We start from the raw sequence: 19,728 nt of genomic DNA on the forward strand, positions 1-19,728 counted from the left end.
TAAGAGAAATGGGCAGAGGACAGATAAGAGAAATGGGCAGATGAGAGATAAGAGAAATGGGCAGAGGTGATATAAGAGAAATGGGCAGAGGACAGATAAGAGAAATGGGCAGAGGAGAGATAAGAGAAATGGGCAGAGGACAGATAAGAGACATGGGCAGAGACATAGGATAAGAGATAAGAGAAATGGGCAGAGGTGATATAAGAGAAATGGGCAGAGGTGATATAAGAGAAATGGGCAGAAGACAGATAAGAGACATGGGCAGAGACATAGGATAAGAGATAAGAGAAAAGGGCAGAAGAGAGATATGGGCAGAGGTGATATAAGAGAAATGGGCAGAGGTGAGATAAGAGAAATGGGCAGAGGTGAGAGAAATGGGCAGAGGAGAGATAAGAGAAATGGGCAGAGGTGATATAAGAGAAATGGGCAGAGGTGAGATGAGAGAAATGGGCAGAGGTGATATAAGAGAAATGGGCAGAGGTGAGATGAGAGAAATGGGCAGAGGAGAGATGAGAGAAATGGGCAGAGGTGAGATAAGAGAAATGGGCAGAGGAGAGATAAGAGAAATGGGCAGAGGTGATATAAGAGAAATGGGCAGAGGTGATATAAGAGAAATGGGCAGAAGACAGATAAGAGACATGGGCAGAGACATAGGATAAGAGATAAGAGAAATGGGCAGAAGAGAGATATGGGCAGAGGTGATATAAGAGAAATGGGCAGAGGAGAGATAAGAGAAATGGGCAGAAGAGAGATATGGGCAGAGGTGAGATGAGAGAAATGGGCAGAGGAGAGATAAGAGAAATGGGCAGAGGAGAGATGAGAGAAATGGGCAGAGGAGAGATGAGAGGAATGGGCAGAGGTGATATAAGAGAAATGGGCAGAGGTAAGATAAGAGAAATGGGCAGAGGTGATATAAGAGAAATGGGGAGAGGTGATATAAGAGGAATGGGCAGAGGAGAGATAAGAGAAATGGGCAGAGGTGAGATAAGAGAAATGGGCAGAGGTGATATAAGAGAAATGGGCAGAGGAGAGATAAGAGGAATGGGCAGAGGAGAGATAAGAGCAATGGGCAGAGGTGAGATAAGAGAAATGGGCAGAGGTGATATAAGAGAAATGGGCAGAGGTGAGATGAGAGAAATGGGCAGAGGTGAGATGAGAGAAATGGGCAGAGGAGAGATGAGAGAAATGGGCAGAGGAGAGATAAGAGAAATGGGCAGAGGTGATATAATAGAAATGGGCAGAGGTGATATAAGAGAAATGGGCAGAGGAGAGAAAAGAGACATGGGCAGAGACATAGGATAAGACATAAGAGAAATGGGCAGAAGAGAGATATGGGCAGAGGAGAGATAAGAGAAATGGGCAGAGGTGATATAAGAGAAATGGGCAGAGGAGAGATAAGAGAAATTGGCAGAGGAGAGATGAGAGAAATGGGCAGAGGTGATATAAGAGGAATGAGCAGAGGAGAGATAAGAGAAATGGGCAGAGGTGAGATAAGAGAAATGGGCAGAGGAGAGATAAGAGAAATGGGCAGAGGTGATATAAGAGAAATGGGCAGAGGAGAGATAAGAGAAATGGGCAGAGGAGAGATAAGAGAAATGGGCAGAGGTGATATAAGAGAAATGGGCAGAGGAGAGATAAGAGACATGGGCAGAGACATAGGATAAGAGATAAGAGAAATGGGCAGAAGAGAGATATGGGCAGAGGTGATATAAGAGAAATGGGCAGAGGAGAGATAAGAGAAATGGGCAGAGGTGATATAAGAGAAATGGGCAGAGGAGAGATAAGAGAAATTGGCAGAGGAGAGATGAGAGAAATGGGCAGAGGTGATATAAGAGGAATGAGCAGAGGAGAGATAAGAGAAATGGGCAGAGGTGAGATAAGAGAAATGGGCAGAGGAGAGATAAGAGAAATGGGCAGAGGAGAGATGAGAGAAATGGGCAGAGGTGATATAAGAGAAATGGGCAGAGGACAGATAAGAGAAATGGGCAGAGGAGAGATAAGAGAAATGGGCAGAGGTGATATAAGAGAAATGGGCAGAGGTGATATAAGAGAAATGGGCAGAGGAGAGAAAAGAGACATGGGCAGAGACATAGGATAAGACATAAGAGAAATGGGCAGAAGAGAGATATGGGCAGAGGAGAGATAAGAGAAATGGGCAGAGGACAGATAAGAGAAATGGGCAGAGGTGATATAAGAGAAATGGGCAGAGGTGATATAAGAGAAATGGGCAGAAGACAGATAAGAGACATGGGCAGAGACATAGGATAAGAGATAAGAGAAATGGGCAGAAGAGAGATATGGGCAGAGGTGATATAAGAGAAATGGGCAGAGGAGAGATAAGAGAAATGGGCAGAAGAGAGATATGGGCAGAGGTGAGATGAGAGAAATGGGCAGAGGAGAGATAAGAGAAATGGGCAGAGGAGAGATGAGAGAAATGGGCAGAGGAGAGATGAGAGGAATGGGCAGAGGTGATATAAGAGAAATGGGCAGAGGTGAGATAAGAGAAATGGGTAGAGGTGATATAAGAGAAATGGGCAGAGGTGATATAAGAGGAATGGGCAGAGGAGAGATAAGAGAAATGGGCAGAGGTGAGATAAGAGAAATGGGCAGAGGTGATATAAGAGAAATGGGCAGAGGAGAGATAAGAGAAATGGGCAGAGGTGATATAAGAGAAATGGTCAGAGGTGATATAAGAGGAATGGGCAGAGGAGAGATAAGAGAAATGGGCAGAGGTGAGATAAGAGAAATGGGCAGAGGTGATATAAGAGAAATGGGCAGAGGTGAGATGAGAGAAATGGGCAGAGGTGAGATGAGAGAAATGGGCAGAGGAGAGATGAGAGAAATGGGCAGAGGAGAGATAAGAGAAATGGGCAGAGGTGATATAAGAGAAATGGGCAGAGGAGAGATAAGAGACATGGGCAGAGACATAGGATAAGAGATAAGAGAAATGGGCAGAGGAGAGATATGGGCAGAGGTGAAAGAAGAGAAATGGGCAGAGGAGAGATAAGAGGAATGGGCAGAGGTGATATAAGAGAAATGGGCAGAGGAGAGATAAGAGAAATTGGCAGAGGAGAGATGAGAGAAATGGGCAGAGGTGATATAAGAGGAATGGGCAGAGGAGAGATAAGAGAAATGGGCAGAGGTGAGATAAGAGAAATGGGCAGAGGAGAGATAAGAGAAATGGGCAGAGGTGATATAAGAGAAATGGGCAGAGGAGAGATGAGAGAAATGGGCAGAGGTGATATAAGAGAAATGGGCAGAGGACAGATAAGAGAAATGGGCAGAGGAGAGATAAGAGAAATGGGCAGAGGTGATATAAGAGAAATGGGCAGAGGACAGATAAGAGAAATGGGCAGAGGAGAGATAAGAGAAATGGGCAGAGGTGATATAAGAGAAATGGGCAGAGGTGATATAAGAGAAATGGGCAGAGGTGATATAAGAGAAATGGGCAGAAGACAGATAAGAGACATTGGTAGAGACATAGGATAAGAGATAAGAGAAATGGGCAGAAGAGAGATATGGGCAGAGGTGATATAAGAGAAATGGGCAGAGGTGAGATAAGAGAAATGGGCAGAGGTGAGAGAAATGGGCAGAGGAGAGATAAGAGAAATGGGCAGAGGTGATATAAGAGAAATGGGCAGAGGTGAGATGATAGAAATGGGCAGAGGTGATATAAGAGAAATGGGCAGAGATGAGATGAGAGAAATGGGCAGAGGTGAGATGAGAGAAATGGGCAGAGATGATATAAGAGGAATGGGCAGAGGAGAGATAAGAGAAATGGGCAGAGGTGAGATAAGAGAAATGGGCAGAGGAGAGATAAGAGAAATGGGCAGAGGAGAGATGAGAGAAATGGGCAGAGGTGATATAAGAGAAATGGGCAGAGGACAGATAAGAGAAATGGGCAGAGGAGAGATAAGAGAAATGGGCAGAGGTGATATAAGAGAAATGGGCAGAGGACAGATAAGAGAAATGGGCAGAGGAGAGATAAGAGAAATGGGCAGAGGTGATATAAGAGAAATGGGCAGAAGACAGATAAGAGACATGGGCAGAGACATAGGATAAGAGATAAGAGAAATGGGCAGAAGAGAGATATGGGCAGATGTGATATAAGAGAAATGGGCAGAGGTGAGATAAGAGAAATGGGCAGAGGTGAGAGAAATGGGCAGAGGAGAGATAAGAGAAATGGGTAGAGGTGATATAAGAGAAATGGGCAGAGGTGAGATGAGAGAAATGGGCAGAGGTGATATAAGAGAAATGGGCAGAGGTGATATAAGAGGAATGGGCAGAGGTGAGATGAGAGAAATGGGCAGAGGTGAGATGAGAGAAATGGGAAGAGGTGAGATAAGAGAAATGGGCAGAGGTGATATAAGAGAAATGGGCAGAGGTGATATAAGAGAAATGGGCAGAAGACAGGTAAGAGACATGGGCAGAGACATAGGATAAGAGATAAGAGAAATGGGCAGAAGAGAGATATGGGCAGAGGTGATATAAGAGAAATGGGCAAAGGAGAGATAAGAGAAATGGGCAGAAGAGAGATATGGGCAGAGGTGAGATGAGAGAAATGGGCAGAGGAGAGATAAGAGAAATGGGCAGAGGAGAGATGAGAGAAATGGGCAGAGGAGAGATGAGAGGAATGGGCAGAGGTGATATAAGAGAAATGGGCAGAGGTGAGAGAAATGGGCAGAGGTGAGATAAGAGAAATGGGCAGAGGTGATATAAGAGAAATGGGCAGAGGAGAGATAAGAGAAATGGGCAGAGGTGATATAAGAGAAATGGGCAGAGGTGATATAAGAGGAATGGGCAGAGGAGAGATAAGAGAAATGGGCAGAGGTGAGATAAGAGAAATGGGCAAAGGTGAGATAAGAGAAATGGGCAGAGGAGAGATAAGAGAAATGGGCAGAGGTGATAAAAGAGAAATGGGCAGAGGAGAGATGAGAGGAATGGGCAGAGGTGATGGGGTAAACAGTTTTTATCTAATTCAATGTACACGTGACCACCCCTCCCCCAACTGGTGCCCATACCCTTCGCCGTCACCTGGGCAGACGCGACTGTTTTAGGGCAGCCTCCACGTCCAGGTCTGTGCTGCTGAAATCCACAATGATGACAGTGAAAAAGGCGTCCAGCGTGGCCTGGTGCAGCGCCTCCATGTCCCAGATAAACTTCTGCACCCAGCGCGCCTGGTTCTTCACTGGCAAGGGAAAGACAGGTCACAGTCACCATATTACACATATAAGATGGATATTCTCGTTCCCGCTGGATATAAAGGGCCTCGCTTAGAGGTGGAAATTCCTGGGGCTTAAAATGACACAAATTCCGTACTGCGCTTGCGCACGGAAACGCATCTGTATTTAGATTTGAATAGATATTTGATGCTAATCTCGCCGGTGGGCCTAAAACTGAATCGCGTGTAGAAGCGCCCGGAGCAGCGTCTATGGGCGCTCGCCAGTCTGAAGCTTTACGCTAATGCCGCAGCATTCTCCTTCCCTTGTGTACATCCGTGCGGTCAAATGTCAGCGCCCGTGCACGCTGTAACTTGCGCCCACTGTGAGCGCCCGTGCACGCTGTAATACCGATTGGTGCGTTTCTTCGCACTAGCGTAACTTGCGCCAGCCCGATGGCAGGTGCAGTTTTTTTAACCGTGAATGGCCTCCTATGCGTGCGGCTGTGAGTCTGAGAACGCAGTCACTCTCAGTGATGCGCACGCCACACTTCCATAACACGCCCATAACACGGACCATTTTTGCGCGCCACCCGCCCAGGAACGCTGGGGGTGGGCCCGCACCGCACACCCTGCACCCATAAAACTTACCTCTCCGGAGTCCCACATCGGCTCCGGTGTCTGCGCCTGTAAAAAACGGCTGAAAAATGGCCGGTGTGGCCACTTTCTTGTCGTTTGCTTATGCACAGTACAGGGAAAATGGCCTCCGCGGGCATTTTCCTGGTGACCTGCGCACGCGCTATAGACTCTGGGCACACTCTAGTGCCCAGAGCCTAGAAGTGTGGCGCTGGCCGCGCACCACTGTGTGCAGCCGGCCGCAGAGGAGGGGGCATGTGACGGAGACTGCACAAGGGCCCCCTTTTCTCTCGAAACGCCCCTGCCCCCAGGGGTGCCTAAACCTAACGCCTCCTCCCCACACCCTAAACCTGACCCTCCCCCCGGGGGGTGCCTAACCCCAACACCCTCTTCCCCTAGCCTAACCCTAACCCTCCCAGGGGGGTGCCTAACCCTAAGTCCCCCCGGCGTCAGGATTTCAACTTGGGGCTATTGATAGGCGTCTTTATTTAGACGCCTATTATTCATTCCATGCCGGGCTTACACTGTCGGGAAGCCGGTGGTCGGCATTTCGCCTGCCGGCTTCCTGACTACATCGCGACAAGAAGGTATACATATATCTGTATCCATATTCTCTCCCCATGTGACAGCTGCAACAATGTAGCCAGTAACTGTCCTCCTGGCTGCCTGTCCTGCTGCTGTCAGTGGGGGGAGTGGGAGGGGCCTGTAGGAGCTGCTCTGCTGGCATTTCAAACTCACTTGATACATATCAGCTGATATACCAAAGTCACAAGTAGATAGGTTAGAAAAACTTTTATACATATTTCTTTTTGTACAGAAGGCAATAGTAAATACAACCAGATCACATTCAGTGAGGAGAGATGACTTTAATATCATGTTTGTGTTGTGTAGTCACCTCCAAGCACGTTCCCTCTATTCCTCGATCATACTCACTTCCACAAACCACACTCACCTGGCACAATAAAATACACCATGGCTTGCGGGTTCCAGAGCAGCCCAGCCGGCCAGCACAGCTCCAGCTGCCGCTCGCTCTCCAACAGCCGCCGCTGCGCCCCCCACATCATATTCCTCATGTCCCTCTCCTGCTCCCGGTCTTCCCGGGTCATTCCTGTCCAGCCCGGGGCAAAGACATACTGGGCAAGTCTCACGATGCGGCTGGACCTGTCCCTTAGCTCCAGCTGCAGGAAATAGCGGCTCCCTCTCATGTAATCCAGGCGCTTCTCAACATTAATGATCCTCTGGAGTTGGTACATTCTGCAGGAAAATAAATGTGAACCAATAGATTTATTTTATGACTGTACAATACCCAGGAATGAACGAATAATCTCTTCTGCCCACTTAGAGGCCCTGATTCAGAGCCGGACGCTCTGACAGAGGTAGGGTCTCGTTGCCGCAAGCCCCAGAGAGATTTCGGCTCTAACAGCCGGAATCTCTCCCCTGACATCACTTGTGATGTCAGTGGGGCCGGCCCCAAATGGAAGGCGTTCACATGGGAACGCCTCCGTTTGGGCAGCCACCCCCCCCCGGCCCGCCCACCAAAGGGGGTGTGCTGTCACTCAACATCGACAGCACGCCCCCTTTGGTACGAGACCCGGAGCGACAGAGTGCCCGTCGCTATCCGGGTCTCGTGCATGCGCACGACGGAGCCGGCTCCGTCGTGCGCATGCGCACTGGCCCACCATCAACCCGGTTGCGAGTGCACAGCACTTGCGACCGGGTCTGAAGCAGGCCCTTAGAGCGCACAAGCAGCTTTGTAATTCCATCCTTGCAATTATGCCTTCTGCATGCAGTAATGATCCGAGCTGCGTCCATGGACGCAGCATCGGAACATCTGCGTGTCCCCCGGCCGGCTCAGTGGCCATCGGGCCACGCAGACCGGCCATCTCAGATGAAGGAAAGAGGCCAGGAAATCTCCGTCAGCGGAGAGAGATCATGGCCTCTTCCCTCTCCCGCAAAACCGTGGAAAACGAAGGCTGACGTCGCCCCCCAATGGCAGCAGACTGTCAATCATTGTCAATCGCCACTACTGTCCTCACTATCTGTTTGTCCTCCTACAGCTTACGATGGGGTTCGTAAACACCCCAACATTGATGCAACATTGGTCGCACATTTGCGGTAGCCTAGGGTCTTCTCTAGCTACTCTCCTCAAATCCAACTAAACGTGGCCAATGAAGCATTGTGTTTGCATTAGGGAACGCTTCAAACAGCGTTCTAAGACACGCCCATAAAATGGCCCCTTTTTGCGAACACTTGATTTCACCACCCAGTCTCCATCCTGATACGCCTAGGTATCGCTAACCCCTTATCAAGCGTAAGCAATACTATATGCAATTGCAAAGGAGTTGCACACATTGGTTGGCGAATGCACAGTAAAGCCGGCTGCACGCGGTACGTAGGCGTATCGTTGCGTTTGAACGCCGTTACAGGGGCGTGCATAAATTAGCCACTGCGATGCCTTACGCAGCTTGAGCTCTCACTGCGTACTGGAAGGTTAGCAATTTCTGAGTAAGGGTCTGACCTTGTATAATTGTGCGGGAAGCTCAGTTGTTACTTGATGGTACCAATGTTTTGGCAAACTTGCAAGGCATTACGGATGTGAGACAGGGGAAGTGAGCGTCTTTATGATGGCCTGCGATGGGAAACATTAGCCTACTTTCGCAGCAGACCTGCGTGTGTAATCGCAGTGGCAATTGCAATAGCGATCCGTGCTGAATTATCTATGCCGGCCTTCACATTGCGTAATTGGATGCAAAGCTTCACATACACGAAAAGAAATGTGACACGTACGGTAACAAGAACAGATTTATTAAAGGTAGAAAAAACACAAGGCGTATTTTGCGAAAATGCCGTGGCCATTTTCCCGGTGATCTGCGCATACTCTATAGACTCTGGGCTGCGTACAAAGACGCCGTCGCTGTATCTGAAAATACTTTAAAACATTTGCTACACGCCCACGTTTTTCCACCCACAAATGGCCCATAACTGTCATCTCTGCAAGTGACATCGCAGAGGCACCGGGACACATGTGCATTGCAACTTTAGACTAATGCGCTGTAATAAAAACATTGGCCAAATGCATTAATATCATCATAGCGTGAAATTCTGAATCAGGCCCTTATTATAAACCTATTATGTGAAGTTAGACCCAGTCTTTCCCTCTTCTACCCCAACCTCCTTCCACTCCATGTGAATTTGCCCCAAGTTCTTACCCTCTGTGCCACTGGTTGAGTTTCCTCATAAAAGAACCGACTATGCTCAAGGCCTCGTTCTCTTTGAGCTGGAGATTCCCTGATGTGTTACACTGAAGATCAATGTAGTCCGACCGCACAACCTGGAAATCTGTCCGACCCGCGTGGAAAGTCCGGTTCCATAAAACAGGCTGCTCGAAAACAAATGGGTAGTCGATCTCCTCTTCCTCCTCATCTTCCTCTTCAAGGCCATTTTCTTGATATTGGCGTTCACCATCCTCCTCCTGAGGGCTTTCTATGACACGGTCTTGCTTCTCTCCAGCCAGACGCTCAGTGTTTGGGTCAGGAAGTTGCAGTCTTCTGTTTTCTTTCCATGCGGGTTCCGGCCTTTTACCATTACCTAGCTCAGGACCTTGACTTCTCAATGTGTATTGAGGTGAGGCTTCATCTTCAGCCCTACCCAGCTCTATGTGGTTTACCCTCACCTCTTGGTCAAACAGCTGTTTCCTTTTCTGTTCTTGGTTGGACTCTGCTCTTTGTCCATTGCCTTGCTCAATTCTCTGTCTTCTTCTCTCAACTGGTTCAACGCCTTGACTTTGCTCCTCACCTTGATCAAACCCCACCATTCTACCCCATTCTTTAAGAGGTTTATGCACTGGTGTTTTACCCTGACTTGACTCAAGGCCTGGTTTGTTCCTTTTAACTTCCCGATATTCTTCCATGCCCTCCTCACCGAGTCTGATTCTCTTAACAGCTGCATGGCTACTTCTATAACCCTGTGTGGTATTATCACCATGCATCACATCTTGTTCAGAAGCCGGCTTCTTTGCATGATTTAATTTTGACCCCAGCATCTTATCATGACCTGGTTTCCCATCGTTATCTTCATAAGACTTTGGAATATTTCTCCTTTTTGAACTGAGTCTTTGCATTCGCTCTTGCTCCCTCCACCCATCGTGGAGTTCATTCTCTTGTTTCACCCCTCCAGCTATTGTAGACCTTTGTTGTAACATTTCTCCATGCATATACTCTTGCCGTCTCATCCCACCTAATTTGCGACCCTGTGTGCTGGACTTTAAATCTTGCCCTTTGGTAACACTTTTGTGTGGTTCTTTCCCATGAACAATTATCTGGGGGTCCTGCTCGCTGTTGTTTCCTAGCATTGGTTGCTGACTCTTCAGCTCGCCCAAGTTTGGTGTCTGTAGAGCTCTATCGCCTAAAGTTGGCCACATCCCTTCTTTGCCACCATGTTGCGGCCTTTTGTCCAAATAGATCCTCTTCTCATCCTCATTATGTTGTTTTTGTCTCTCTCTATCCCTTTTCTTCCGGTCTCTCTTATGTCCATCTGACAAGTTTTTCTTTTTCTTTTGTATGACTCTGTGATTGAAGATGTTTGGTTCAAGATTATCCATGTTCAGAGTGTTGATGGGTTCCTGGGGTTGACCTCTTCTCTGAGGTGCACCTCTTACGGGACCTGGTTGCTCATCTTCCTCAGCAACAAAGAAAAGCTTTCTCTGCTTTATGATTTCATCTTCACTGGGCTCTTCATCTTCTTGCTCTTCTCTGCCCACAAACTGATCCTCTGTTTCTCCATATTGGAAATCGGATGGGTTATAGTCATCTGGCCAACCTGTTAATTAGACAGGAAAATACTTTAAAAACCGTACTTTATTAGTGTGGCTCTTCTTTCTACGCAAAATATCGATGACGCCATTACTGACAACTTCACTATTCAAAAGTTATTAGCGGCAGCTGTAGGTGCCTCAATATCTTGTGGCACCTGAATAAATGAGGAGTAGAAGAGTAGTTCTACTTAACTACATAGCTAGTAAAATGGTGCATAATGATGAAATTAGGTAACTCAACAGCGGAATACCTGGAGTGTGTTCTGGTTAGCATGCTGAAACCGCACTAGCGCTTTTGGGGCCTATGCTTGACGAACAACTCTCTCATTCCTCTCTGCCGCACTACCCTTTGAGGCCAAATCGTTGAAGCTGGACTATGGCGCACAACCTTTCTTTGAATGTGCGTTTGCAAAGCCGCTGGCTCCCATGCTGTGGAGATTTGTCACACAAAGGCCCTAATTATGTATTGGATACAAAGTGGACGTGCTTGAGTGATGCTGTGGAAGCCAGATTTACTACCTTATACTAATGCAATATTCCGTACAGCTAATGTGACTTCAAGCGACAAGCCGGGCCGCCCACTGATTTTACGCCAACCGCTGATACCATGATCATTAATACTAATGATACCATGATCATGAAGCTGGTGACTCAGCATAGCAGCCAATCGAAGAGCAAATCCCCAGCGTCCATGTTCCTAGTTTGCCAGATACAATTACAGTGGTTGAGGTAATGTGCACGGTATGTATGCACAGGCGTCTCATTCATGTGTGGAATGATTTCCATCAGGGTTCTGACCTGGGTGGATGTCACAGGGGCATATATATGTTTTTTTGTTATAAGATGGTGTAGTTGATTCAACGTATTTGATGGGACCTGCTAAAATCATTGTTGTTGCATTCTGCTAGTGAGGGCATCTAACCACTGACTGTAGTCAGTAAGGTAGATTAAAGTGAAAAAAAGCCAATACAGTGTTTTACATTTATATATGTTAAAAAAAATATTGTACATTAACAGAAAATCGTAATCATCACCATCACCATACCTGGACGATCCTCTGGTCTAATCTCTGGTTGATCTATTTTCATGTATTTGATATATCTCAACCTGTGAGATAAGAGACAGAGATTTAACGCAATATCATTTGTGCCCATTTTTACAGCTTTAACATAAATATTATTTCCCCAACAACATCTCCCAAACTGCACAACTGCTGTGGAACTGATTGGATGTTATTACACACCAACAGAGGCAGGGTCTGATCCTACACGGATGTCACTGTAAGGTATTAAATAATGAGCTTATACCCGGAACCTGAACTGTGAACACATAACCTTGGTAGCGCAGAGGAGACAATACAGAAAGGCCACACCTCCTGCTACTCCACCCACCGCGCAGCATTCCAGTGTTATCATTGCGATACTGTAGTAATGTTGTACACAGCCCAATCACATCTACACAATGCTACGTGACATGGTCGTACGCTTACATGCTGGGGTGATGTTATGGGATCGGGGTGGGCAGCGACTCACCTGTTATTGTAGTGCGTGTGCTCCTGGTAAATACATGGGTTGTCCTTTTCCATGTGGCTGAGGCGTGTGTAATCGTTTGGAAACACGTATGTGAGGCGGACCTGTGGGTGTGCAGGAGTGAGTTAATGTTATGTCGTACAGTATGTTATTGCTATATTTGTAATTATTTTTATTAAAAGTGTTGTTATTATTGTAACTGGATATCTTCCCTTTATATAACTTGGATAGGGATTGCCTGTTCTCCCTGCTCCACCAATGCTGGACAGTGAGGGGAGAATGACTTGTCAGACCAATTTCCCTGTTGGTTAGCACGGTTGGTCACAACCCTCTTGGCTCCACACCAGCTGTACACCCCAGGTAGGGCTCCCCTAAATGGTAAATCAGGAGGCACTGGACTTAATCCAGAACAGCCGGAAAACAGAATATCGTTTTGCTCTATTCTGGTGGTCACAGGATACAAGCGGATGCAGGCGACTTGAGACAAGATGTTTATTGCTCAAATGTCTTTAAAAGGATGAGTTCCTTGCAGAAGGTGCTTGGGACCATCCCATCATACAGATGTCACAGTTATACAATCCTTGATACTCAGGGGATATAAAGTCAGGGCTCGCAGGCCCCCTTTTTATTTTTATCAAATTCTAATGGCCCCCATACACGGTGCGATTTTTTTACATGATTTGGCCGTTTTCAATTGATTGGATCGACAAATCATGTAAAAAGTGCCGTGTGTGGGGATGAGCACAATGGCGATGCGCGTCCCCGCCGTCGTACATCGTCGTCGCTGATCAATTGAACCTGCGGGAACATTTCGACCTATCGTACACGATTTAACACACATTGTACCGTGTGTGTGCATGATGAAGGATGCGATGTACGATGCTCGATAGTGCTGCATACTGCAGTCGTTTGGGACTCACCTATATAATTTGGCCGTTTGTACAATCGTTCCTTGTGTGGGCACAATATCGTATGACCGGGAAAGTTCAGGAATTCAAGGCAAATCGCAAACAAGATTGGATTGTAAGCAAATCGCACCGTGTTTGGGGGCCTTAACAAACAATATCATAGGGTGTAAGCCTGCCCTGGGTCCCTTAACAAATAATGCTTAGTGCAGCAGTCGCCAACTCGTCGCTCACGAGCCACTGGTAGCACTATACACTTGTTGTGACAGACCCGGGGGCCTGCTCCCTTCCCCCGTAGCTGCATAATAGAAGTGACAGGCGAGGGCCTGCCCTCCCGCTCAGTCCTGCCCTCCCGCTCCGCCTCCTACCTATGCTGCCGTGGCCGGCCCGTGCAATAAAGTTTTTGCTTGTTGTGAGCCAGTGTGCGTGATGTCATGAAGTCACGCTGCGCCACTGAAAGAGGAGCCGTGACATATGCGGACTAGACTAAGGCTAGCAACAACCCTGGGCGGAGGAGCAGTCAGAACAGAAGAAGGAGGTAAGGTACGTAACTTATTATTCTTACATTATTGCTGTCCCCGTTCTGTGGGGTTGTGGGGGAATGAGGCAGGGGCGAGGGGTCGGGCACTTTGATAGAAGGTGTGGGGCCTGTTCATCCGCTGTCCCGCCTGCACAAACCATCCACATCCAGCAGCCCCCTGCTCCCCGCTGACAGCTCTCCACATTTTATTTTTGAAAACTAAATTCTGGCTAACAACCAAATTTTTTATAGAAAAACAACAATGCTTCTAATACTGCAGTGATATTTATCACTGTATTAATAATACATGCATTGTTGTTTTTCTATGAAACATTTGGTTATTAGCCAGAATTTAGTTTTCAAAAATAAAATGTTGCTCTTCGAGTCGTCTCATTTTTCTGAAGTAACTCCCACCAAAATTAAGGTTGGAGACCGCTGGCTTAGTGCATGTACTGTACTCTCCCTGCAGCTCATCCTTCTGTACATATTGCTGCCTCATTACTTTCCTCTTCTCTTACAAACACATATGAGCTTTTAACTTATCTATACACATTGACAATAACATCCACAACCTCTCGCCATAAAAAACATTCAGACAAAACCCACAAATATATTTATTTCTCGCTCCTGTTGCTTCTATTAGCTGGTGACATATCTCCAAATCCAGGCCCAACCCACATGCCACACCCACTAACTATAAATCCAGCTAACCTCATAAACATTGCGTGCCTCCCTTCACCATCCAAGTCACTAAAATGTGCCTTATGGAATGCACGCTCTGTCTGCAATAAGCGAACATCCACCCATGACCTCTTTATTTCAACTAACCTCAACCTTCTGGCAATAACAGAAACATGGCTAACACAATTAGACACTGTCTCCCCTGCTGCACTTTCACATGGTAACCTACACTTCTCACACACCTCCAGGCCTGGTAATTGTAAAGGAGGTGGGGTAGGAATATTACTCTCCCAATCTTACACATACACAGTTCTCTCACAGGTACCTTCACTCACATTTACATCATTTGAAGTAGATTCTATCAGGACTTTCACCCCTTTCTCTCTGCGAGTTATCTATCGCCCGCCTGGGCCACCGCAACAATTTCTGGAACATTTTTCAGCCTGGCTCCCTCACTTCCTATCCTCAGACATCTCCACCATCATTATGGGTGATTTCAATATCCCCATTGACAGTCCACAATCTCCTCATGCCTCCAAACTACTCTCTCTAACCTCCTCTCTTGGCCTCTCCCAATGGACTGACTCCTCTACTCATCAGGATGGCCACTGCCTTGATCTTGTATTTACCAGACTATGCTCAGTTTCTGATTTCACTAATGCCCCTTTCCCTCTCTCAGATCACAACCTTATCACCTGCACACTTTCCTCCATTACATCAACCTCAATGTCAGTGAAATCAACCAAACCTCCTAAAACCCGCAGAAATATTAATGTGATTAACTTTCAACAACTATCTACCTCTCTACAACAACGACTCTCACCAATTTCTGCACTCACTTCTCCTGAGACTGCTGCATCACACCTAAACCAGATTCTAGTAAAAGCCCTCGATGAAGTAGCTCCAGCTACCCATCACACTCCGGGTAGACTTAGACGTCAACCGTGGCATTCTAACCTAACAAGGCATCTACAAAAACTCTCACGTAAAGTAGAACGTCAGTGGCGAAAGTCTCGCACTCCACGTGACTTCCTCACATATAAGTCTATCTACAGCTCTTATCGTACTGCTCTGGACACTGCCAAGCAAACATATTTCCAATCTCTAAACTCTGCTCAAGCCTCTAACCCCAAGCGACTTTTTAATACATTTAAACTGCTTCTTACCCCTCCCTCACCCAAGCCACCTGCTACTATCTGTGCACAAGATCTTGCTTCCTATTTCAAGGACAAGATTGATAATATCCAAAATGAAATGTTATTCTCTTCCTCAGCTAGTGGCCTACTCAATACCCTACCTGAACCCTCTGGCACATTCTCTTCATTTGACCCCACAAATGAAGATGAAGTATCTACACTCTTCTCATCCTCCTACTCTATTATCTCTCCTCTAGATCCTATACCCTCACAAATTAGTAAAGCTCTGTCTCCTGTGCTCCTCCCAACCCTAACTAAAATCTGTAATCTCTCTCTTTCTACTGGCATCTTTCCATCACTGTTCAAGCATGCAGTGATTACTCCCATTCTGAAAAAACAAAATTCTGACCCTAACACTAATTACCGTCCTATCTCCCAGCTCCCATGCCCCTCCAAGCTACTGGAGAGACTTGTCTACACCCGCCTTACACACTTTCTTAACACCCACAACTTATTGGTCCCACTTCAGTCTGGCTTCCGTTCCCAGCGCTCCACAGAGACAGCACTGACTAAGGTAGTAAATGATTTGATCACTGCCAAGGCTAAAGGCCATTACTTACTCCTAATTCTTCTAGATCTCTCTGCTGCTTTTGACACTGTTGACCACTCTCTTCTCGTACAAACATTACAATCCCTAGGTCTTAAGGAGACAGCTCTTTCTTGGTTCTCTTCCTACCTATCTGATCGCTCTTTTTCTGTTCGTTTTTCTGATTCTGCCTCCTCTTCGCTACCTCTCTCAGTTGGAGTACCGCAAGGCTCTGTCTTAGGTCCTTAGCTATTCTCATTCTATACCACCTCTCTTGGCAAACTAATCCGCTCTTTTGGATTTCAGTACCATCTGTATGCGGATGATACTCAAATCTACCTATCCTCTCCAGATTTATCACCATCTGTATTGGTCCGTGTCACTGAATGTATTTCTGCCATTTCATCTTGGATGTCATCTCGCTACCTGAAACTTAATATTTCTAAAACAGAATTAATTATATTTCCACCGGCCAATAACAGTTACCAATCTGATCTCTTTATCACTGTTGATACCTCAACAATCCACCCCGCCCCACAAGCTCGCTGCCTTGGTGTCATCCTTGATTCTGAACTGTCCTTTGTTCCCCACATTCAATCTGTCTCAAAATCATGTTACATACATCTAAAAAACATATACAAAATTCGACCATATCTCACACAAGACACTGCAAAAGCTCTAATCCATGCACTCATTATTTCCCGCATTGACTATTGCAATAGTCTCCTTACTGGTCTTCCCAAAAACAGGCTATCACCATTACAATCCATTATGAATGCAGCTGCGAGGCTTATCTTCCTTGCCAAACGTTCATCGTCTGCTGCCCTGCTCTGTCAGTCCCTCCATTGGTTGCCGGTTTTCTACCGTATTCAATACAAAATACTGTTACTTACACATAAGGCCATTAACCGAATTACACCAACATACATCTCTTCACTCATCTCAAAATATCTCCCAACCCGACCTCTCCGCTCAGCACAAGATCTGCGTCTCTCATCCCCGCACATTACTTGCTCCCATTTACGGTTACAGGACTTTCTTCGGGCTGCACCCACTCTATGGAATGCCTTACCACACACAATAAGACTTACCTCTAGTCTTCAATCCTTCAAGCGTTCCCTGAAAACTCACCTCTTCAGACAAGCTTATCAGATTCCAGAACTGACCACATAACCTTCATAGCTTCCATGTCTTATTCCATCCCCTCTCACAGTCCACACATAACCTCACATATTGTCTTTCTTTCACATACTCCTGACATTTTGCCGACATTCCTTTGTGACTGGATCATGCAGCCCACCAAGAAACTCTGCATTCTGGCCAGACCAAATTGCAATATATAGCACCTATCCTTGTGTATCAATGCCTATTTCTCTATAGATTGTAAGCTTGCAAGCAGGGCCCTCTTACCTCTATGTCTGTCTGTTATTACCCTGTTTTGTTCTGTTTCCAATTGTAAAGCGCAACGGAATATGCTGCGCTATATAAGAAACTGTTAATAAATAAATAAAATAAAATGTACTGTAAACCTCTAAGACTGGTATAAATTAAATTGCATTCCTCCTTTGAGATCAAAGTATCTATGTGGTTTTAAACAGTAACAGAATTAGCATAGAACTTCCACATATGTACAGGAAATTCTTTAAAAATACAACAAACTGCTTTTTTCTCCTGTGTGTCTCTATCCTAAATACCTAGGCCCTGATTCAGAGCCACTCACTAGCGGCAGTACGCTCGTTCCGAGCGATGTTCGCACATCTGCGCATGCGTACGGTTTTTAGTACGCATGCGCGAACCAGTCAGTGCGGCCGAAAATCGTTTGTACGCAATATAGCGAGTGCCTGCTATTTTGAGTGACAGAATAAGGCGTATGTGTTTGGTAACAGGGGAAGGTGCTTGAAAACGGGGAGTGGAGATCAGAACGCAGGCGTGCTTAAAGGTCAAAACGGGCGTTTTATGGGTGTGCATAATTAATATAGCAGCGTCAATGACCACGTCATTTGTTTTTTTTTAAATCAGAACTGCTCGCAAAATAGCGGTTGAAAAAACCAACCACAAGAATAGCGAGCAGTTCATATCCTGTTCGATGTACTCGATTAATCTAATAAATAGCGGACATGACGTAGGATGCGAGCGGCCAGGGGGCGTATTTTTCAAAAAACCGAACGCAAGTTTTGCTCGCTCGTTCAGACTTAGAGGCGTGAACAGACCGCAAACAGCGAACAGTTCATTTGAATAGCCACCCCTTGTTTTAGAACGAACGACCGCAAATAGCGAGTGGCTCTGAATGAGGGCCCTAGTTAGGAAACTCCACAATACAGGAATACCCTCTGGAGTGCATTTCAAAGAAAGTGCTTTAAACAAAGCCTTAATCAGTCAACCTTTTAGTAGGCAAGGATAATTAATGACCATATCACTTCCTACAGTACGTCAGGAAACAAGGAGATTCCTTATACAATAAAATACTCTTGAAATACATTCCTATAAATGCAGACTCTATACATTTAAACAAGCAATTCTACAACCGTGCATAGGGCCTGATTCAGACCCGCTCGCAAGCGGGTCGATGGTGGGGCAATGCGCATGCGTGGCGTGCGCAATGCGCGTGCGCAAGCCCCGGAGCGAGTGAGAAATTCACTCGCTCCGGTGCTCGCTACAGACGGGGCGGCTGTCGATGTTTGTAATCGACTGCTCGCCCCGTTTTGTAGGCGGGGAGGGGGGGGGTGGCTGGCCGAAAGGTACGCCTGCCGTTTGAGGGCGGCCCTACTGACATCACTAGTGATGGCAGTAGTGAGTTTCCTGCTCTATTAGAGCAGGAAGCTCACTGGGGCTTGCAGGAACGAGACCCTACCACAAGGGTCTCGTCGCAAGCCCGATGGTCGCGACCATCACCTGGGCGCTCACAAAAGCGGCCAGGAGGCCGGTTTTAAAAAAAAAAAATGGCCGCCCTGATTCAAAGCGAGCGCTCGCTTTTTGCGAGCGGCTCTGATTCAGGCCCACAGTGCATTAAATATAACATGTTAAAAAAAACACATTATTACATGTAAATTTACAGTACATGGCACCTAGCGCCGATAGTCCATATGAATATGTAGCTACAGTAATTAAGTTTCTCAGTGTCGTCGTCACCATCTTGACCATGTGGGCCGGGTCTCCGGCCACATCAGGATTTAACATTTTTGGGAAAATATGAATTGTGATCTATTAAAGATTTCTGGTGGGACAGTTCTGGCCAAACAGGGACACAGTGAGAGCCCTAGGCATGTATTACATTATTATTGCTGGCTGCCCTCGTCTGACTCACACGGTGACCTCACCCACGCGTTTCATGATGCCCCCTCCTTATACCAGTGTCTTCTCTTGTTTCTCCTCTTCCTATAGTCACTTACAAACTGCAGTCCCTGGTAGCGCTCTAGAGGGTATCCTTCCACCAGGTAGCTGGGCTTGTATGCGCAACTGGGCAGGACGCTCTGCAGTCTGGTCATAGGCAGGAGAGGGACTGAAACACAGAGAATAACCATGATAAAGCTGGAGCGTAATAACATGAATTCACTGCATTAAACACATCTTCCTACAACATTTACATTGGCCCTGAGTAACCGATATTATTCACACTCATCCATATCTCTCACATCTGTCTGCGAAGCACCTTCTCAATTTACTTCTCTCCTCCTCCTACTCACTTTCACCACATTTTCCTCCAAAGTCTTCTCTCACTAGTATGTTATTTCTTCTTCTCACTACTAGTATATCCCCACCAGTGC

At 46.5% G+C, this 19,728-nt stretch overlaps 1 protein-coding gene across 1 annotated transcript in view; it reads right to left on the reverse strand.

Moving 5' to 3' along the window:
* Nucleotides 1-19,728, reverse strand: part of LOC148442098 (beta-1,4-N-acetylgalactosaminyltransferase 3-like) — a 137,510-nt gene that overhangs the window by 105,147 nt on the left and 12,635 nt on the right. The window contains exons 4-9 of the mRNA XM_088464235.1: nucleotides 19,354-19,463; nucleotides 12,140-12,240; nucleotides 11,653-11,714; nucleotides 9,004-10,612; nucleotides 6,747-7,048; nucleotides 5,035-5,188 (exon numbers count right to left, since the gene is read on the reverse strand). Of these exons, the coding sequence (XP_088320361.1) occupies nucleotides 5,035-5,188; nucleotides 6,747-7,048; nucleotides 9,004-10,612; nucleotides 11,653-11,714; nucleotides 12,140-12,240; nucleotides 19,354-19,463 (2,338 nt within the window). The remainder of the gene's footprint in view (nucleotides 1-5,034; nucleotides 5,189-6,746; nucleotides 7,049-9,003; nucleotides 10,613-11,652; nucleotides 11,715-12,139; nucleotides 12,241-19,353; nucleotides 19,464-19,728) is intronic.

Source organism: Taudactylus pleione, unplaced genomic scaffold (assembly GCF_031769625.1).
Source record: "Taudactylus pleione unplaced genomic scaffold, aTauple2 ptg001621l, whole genome shotgun sequence".
Classification (NCBI taxonomy): Eukaryota; Metazoa; Chordata; class Amphibia; order Anura; family Myobatrachidae; genus Taudactylus; species Taudactylus pleione.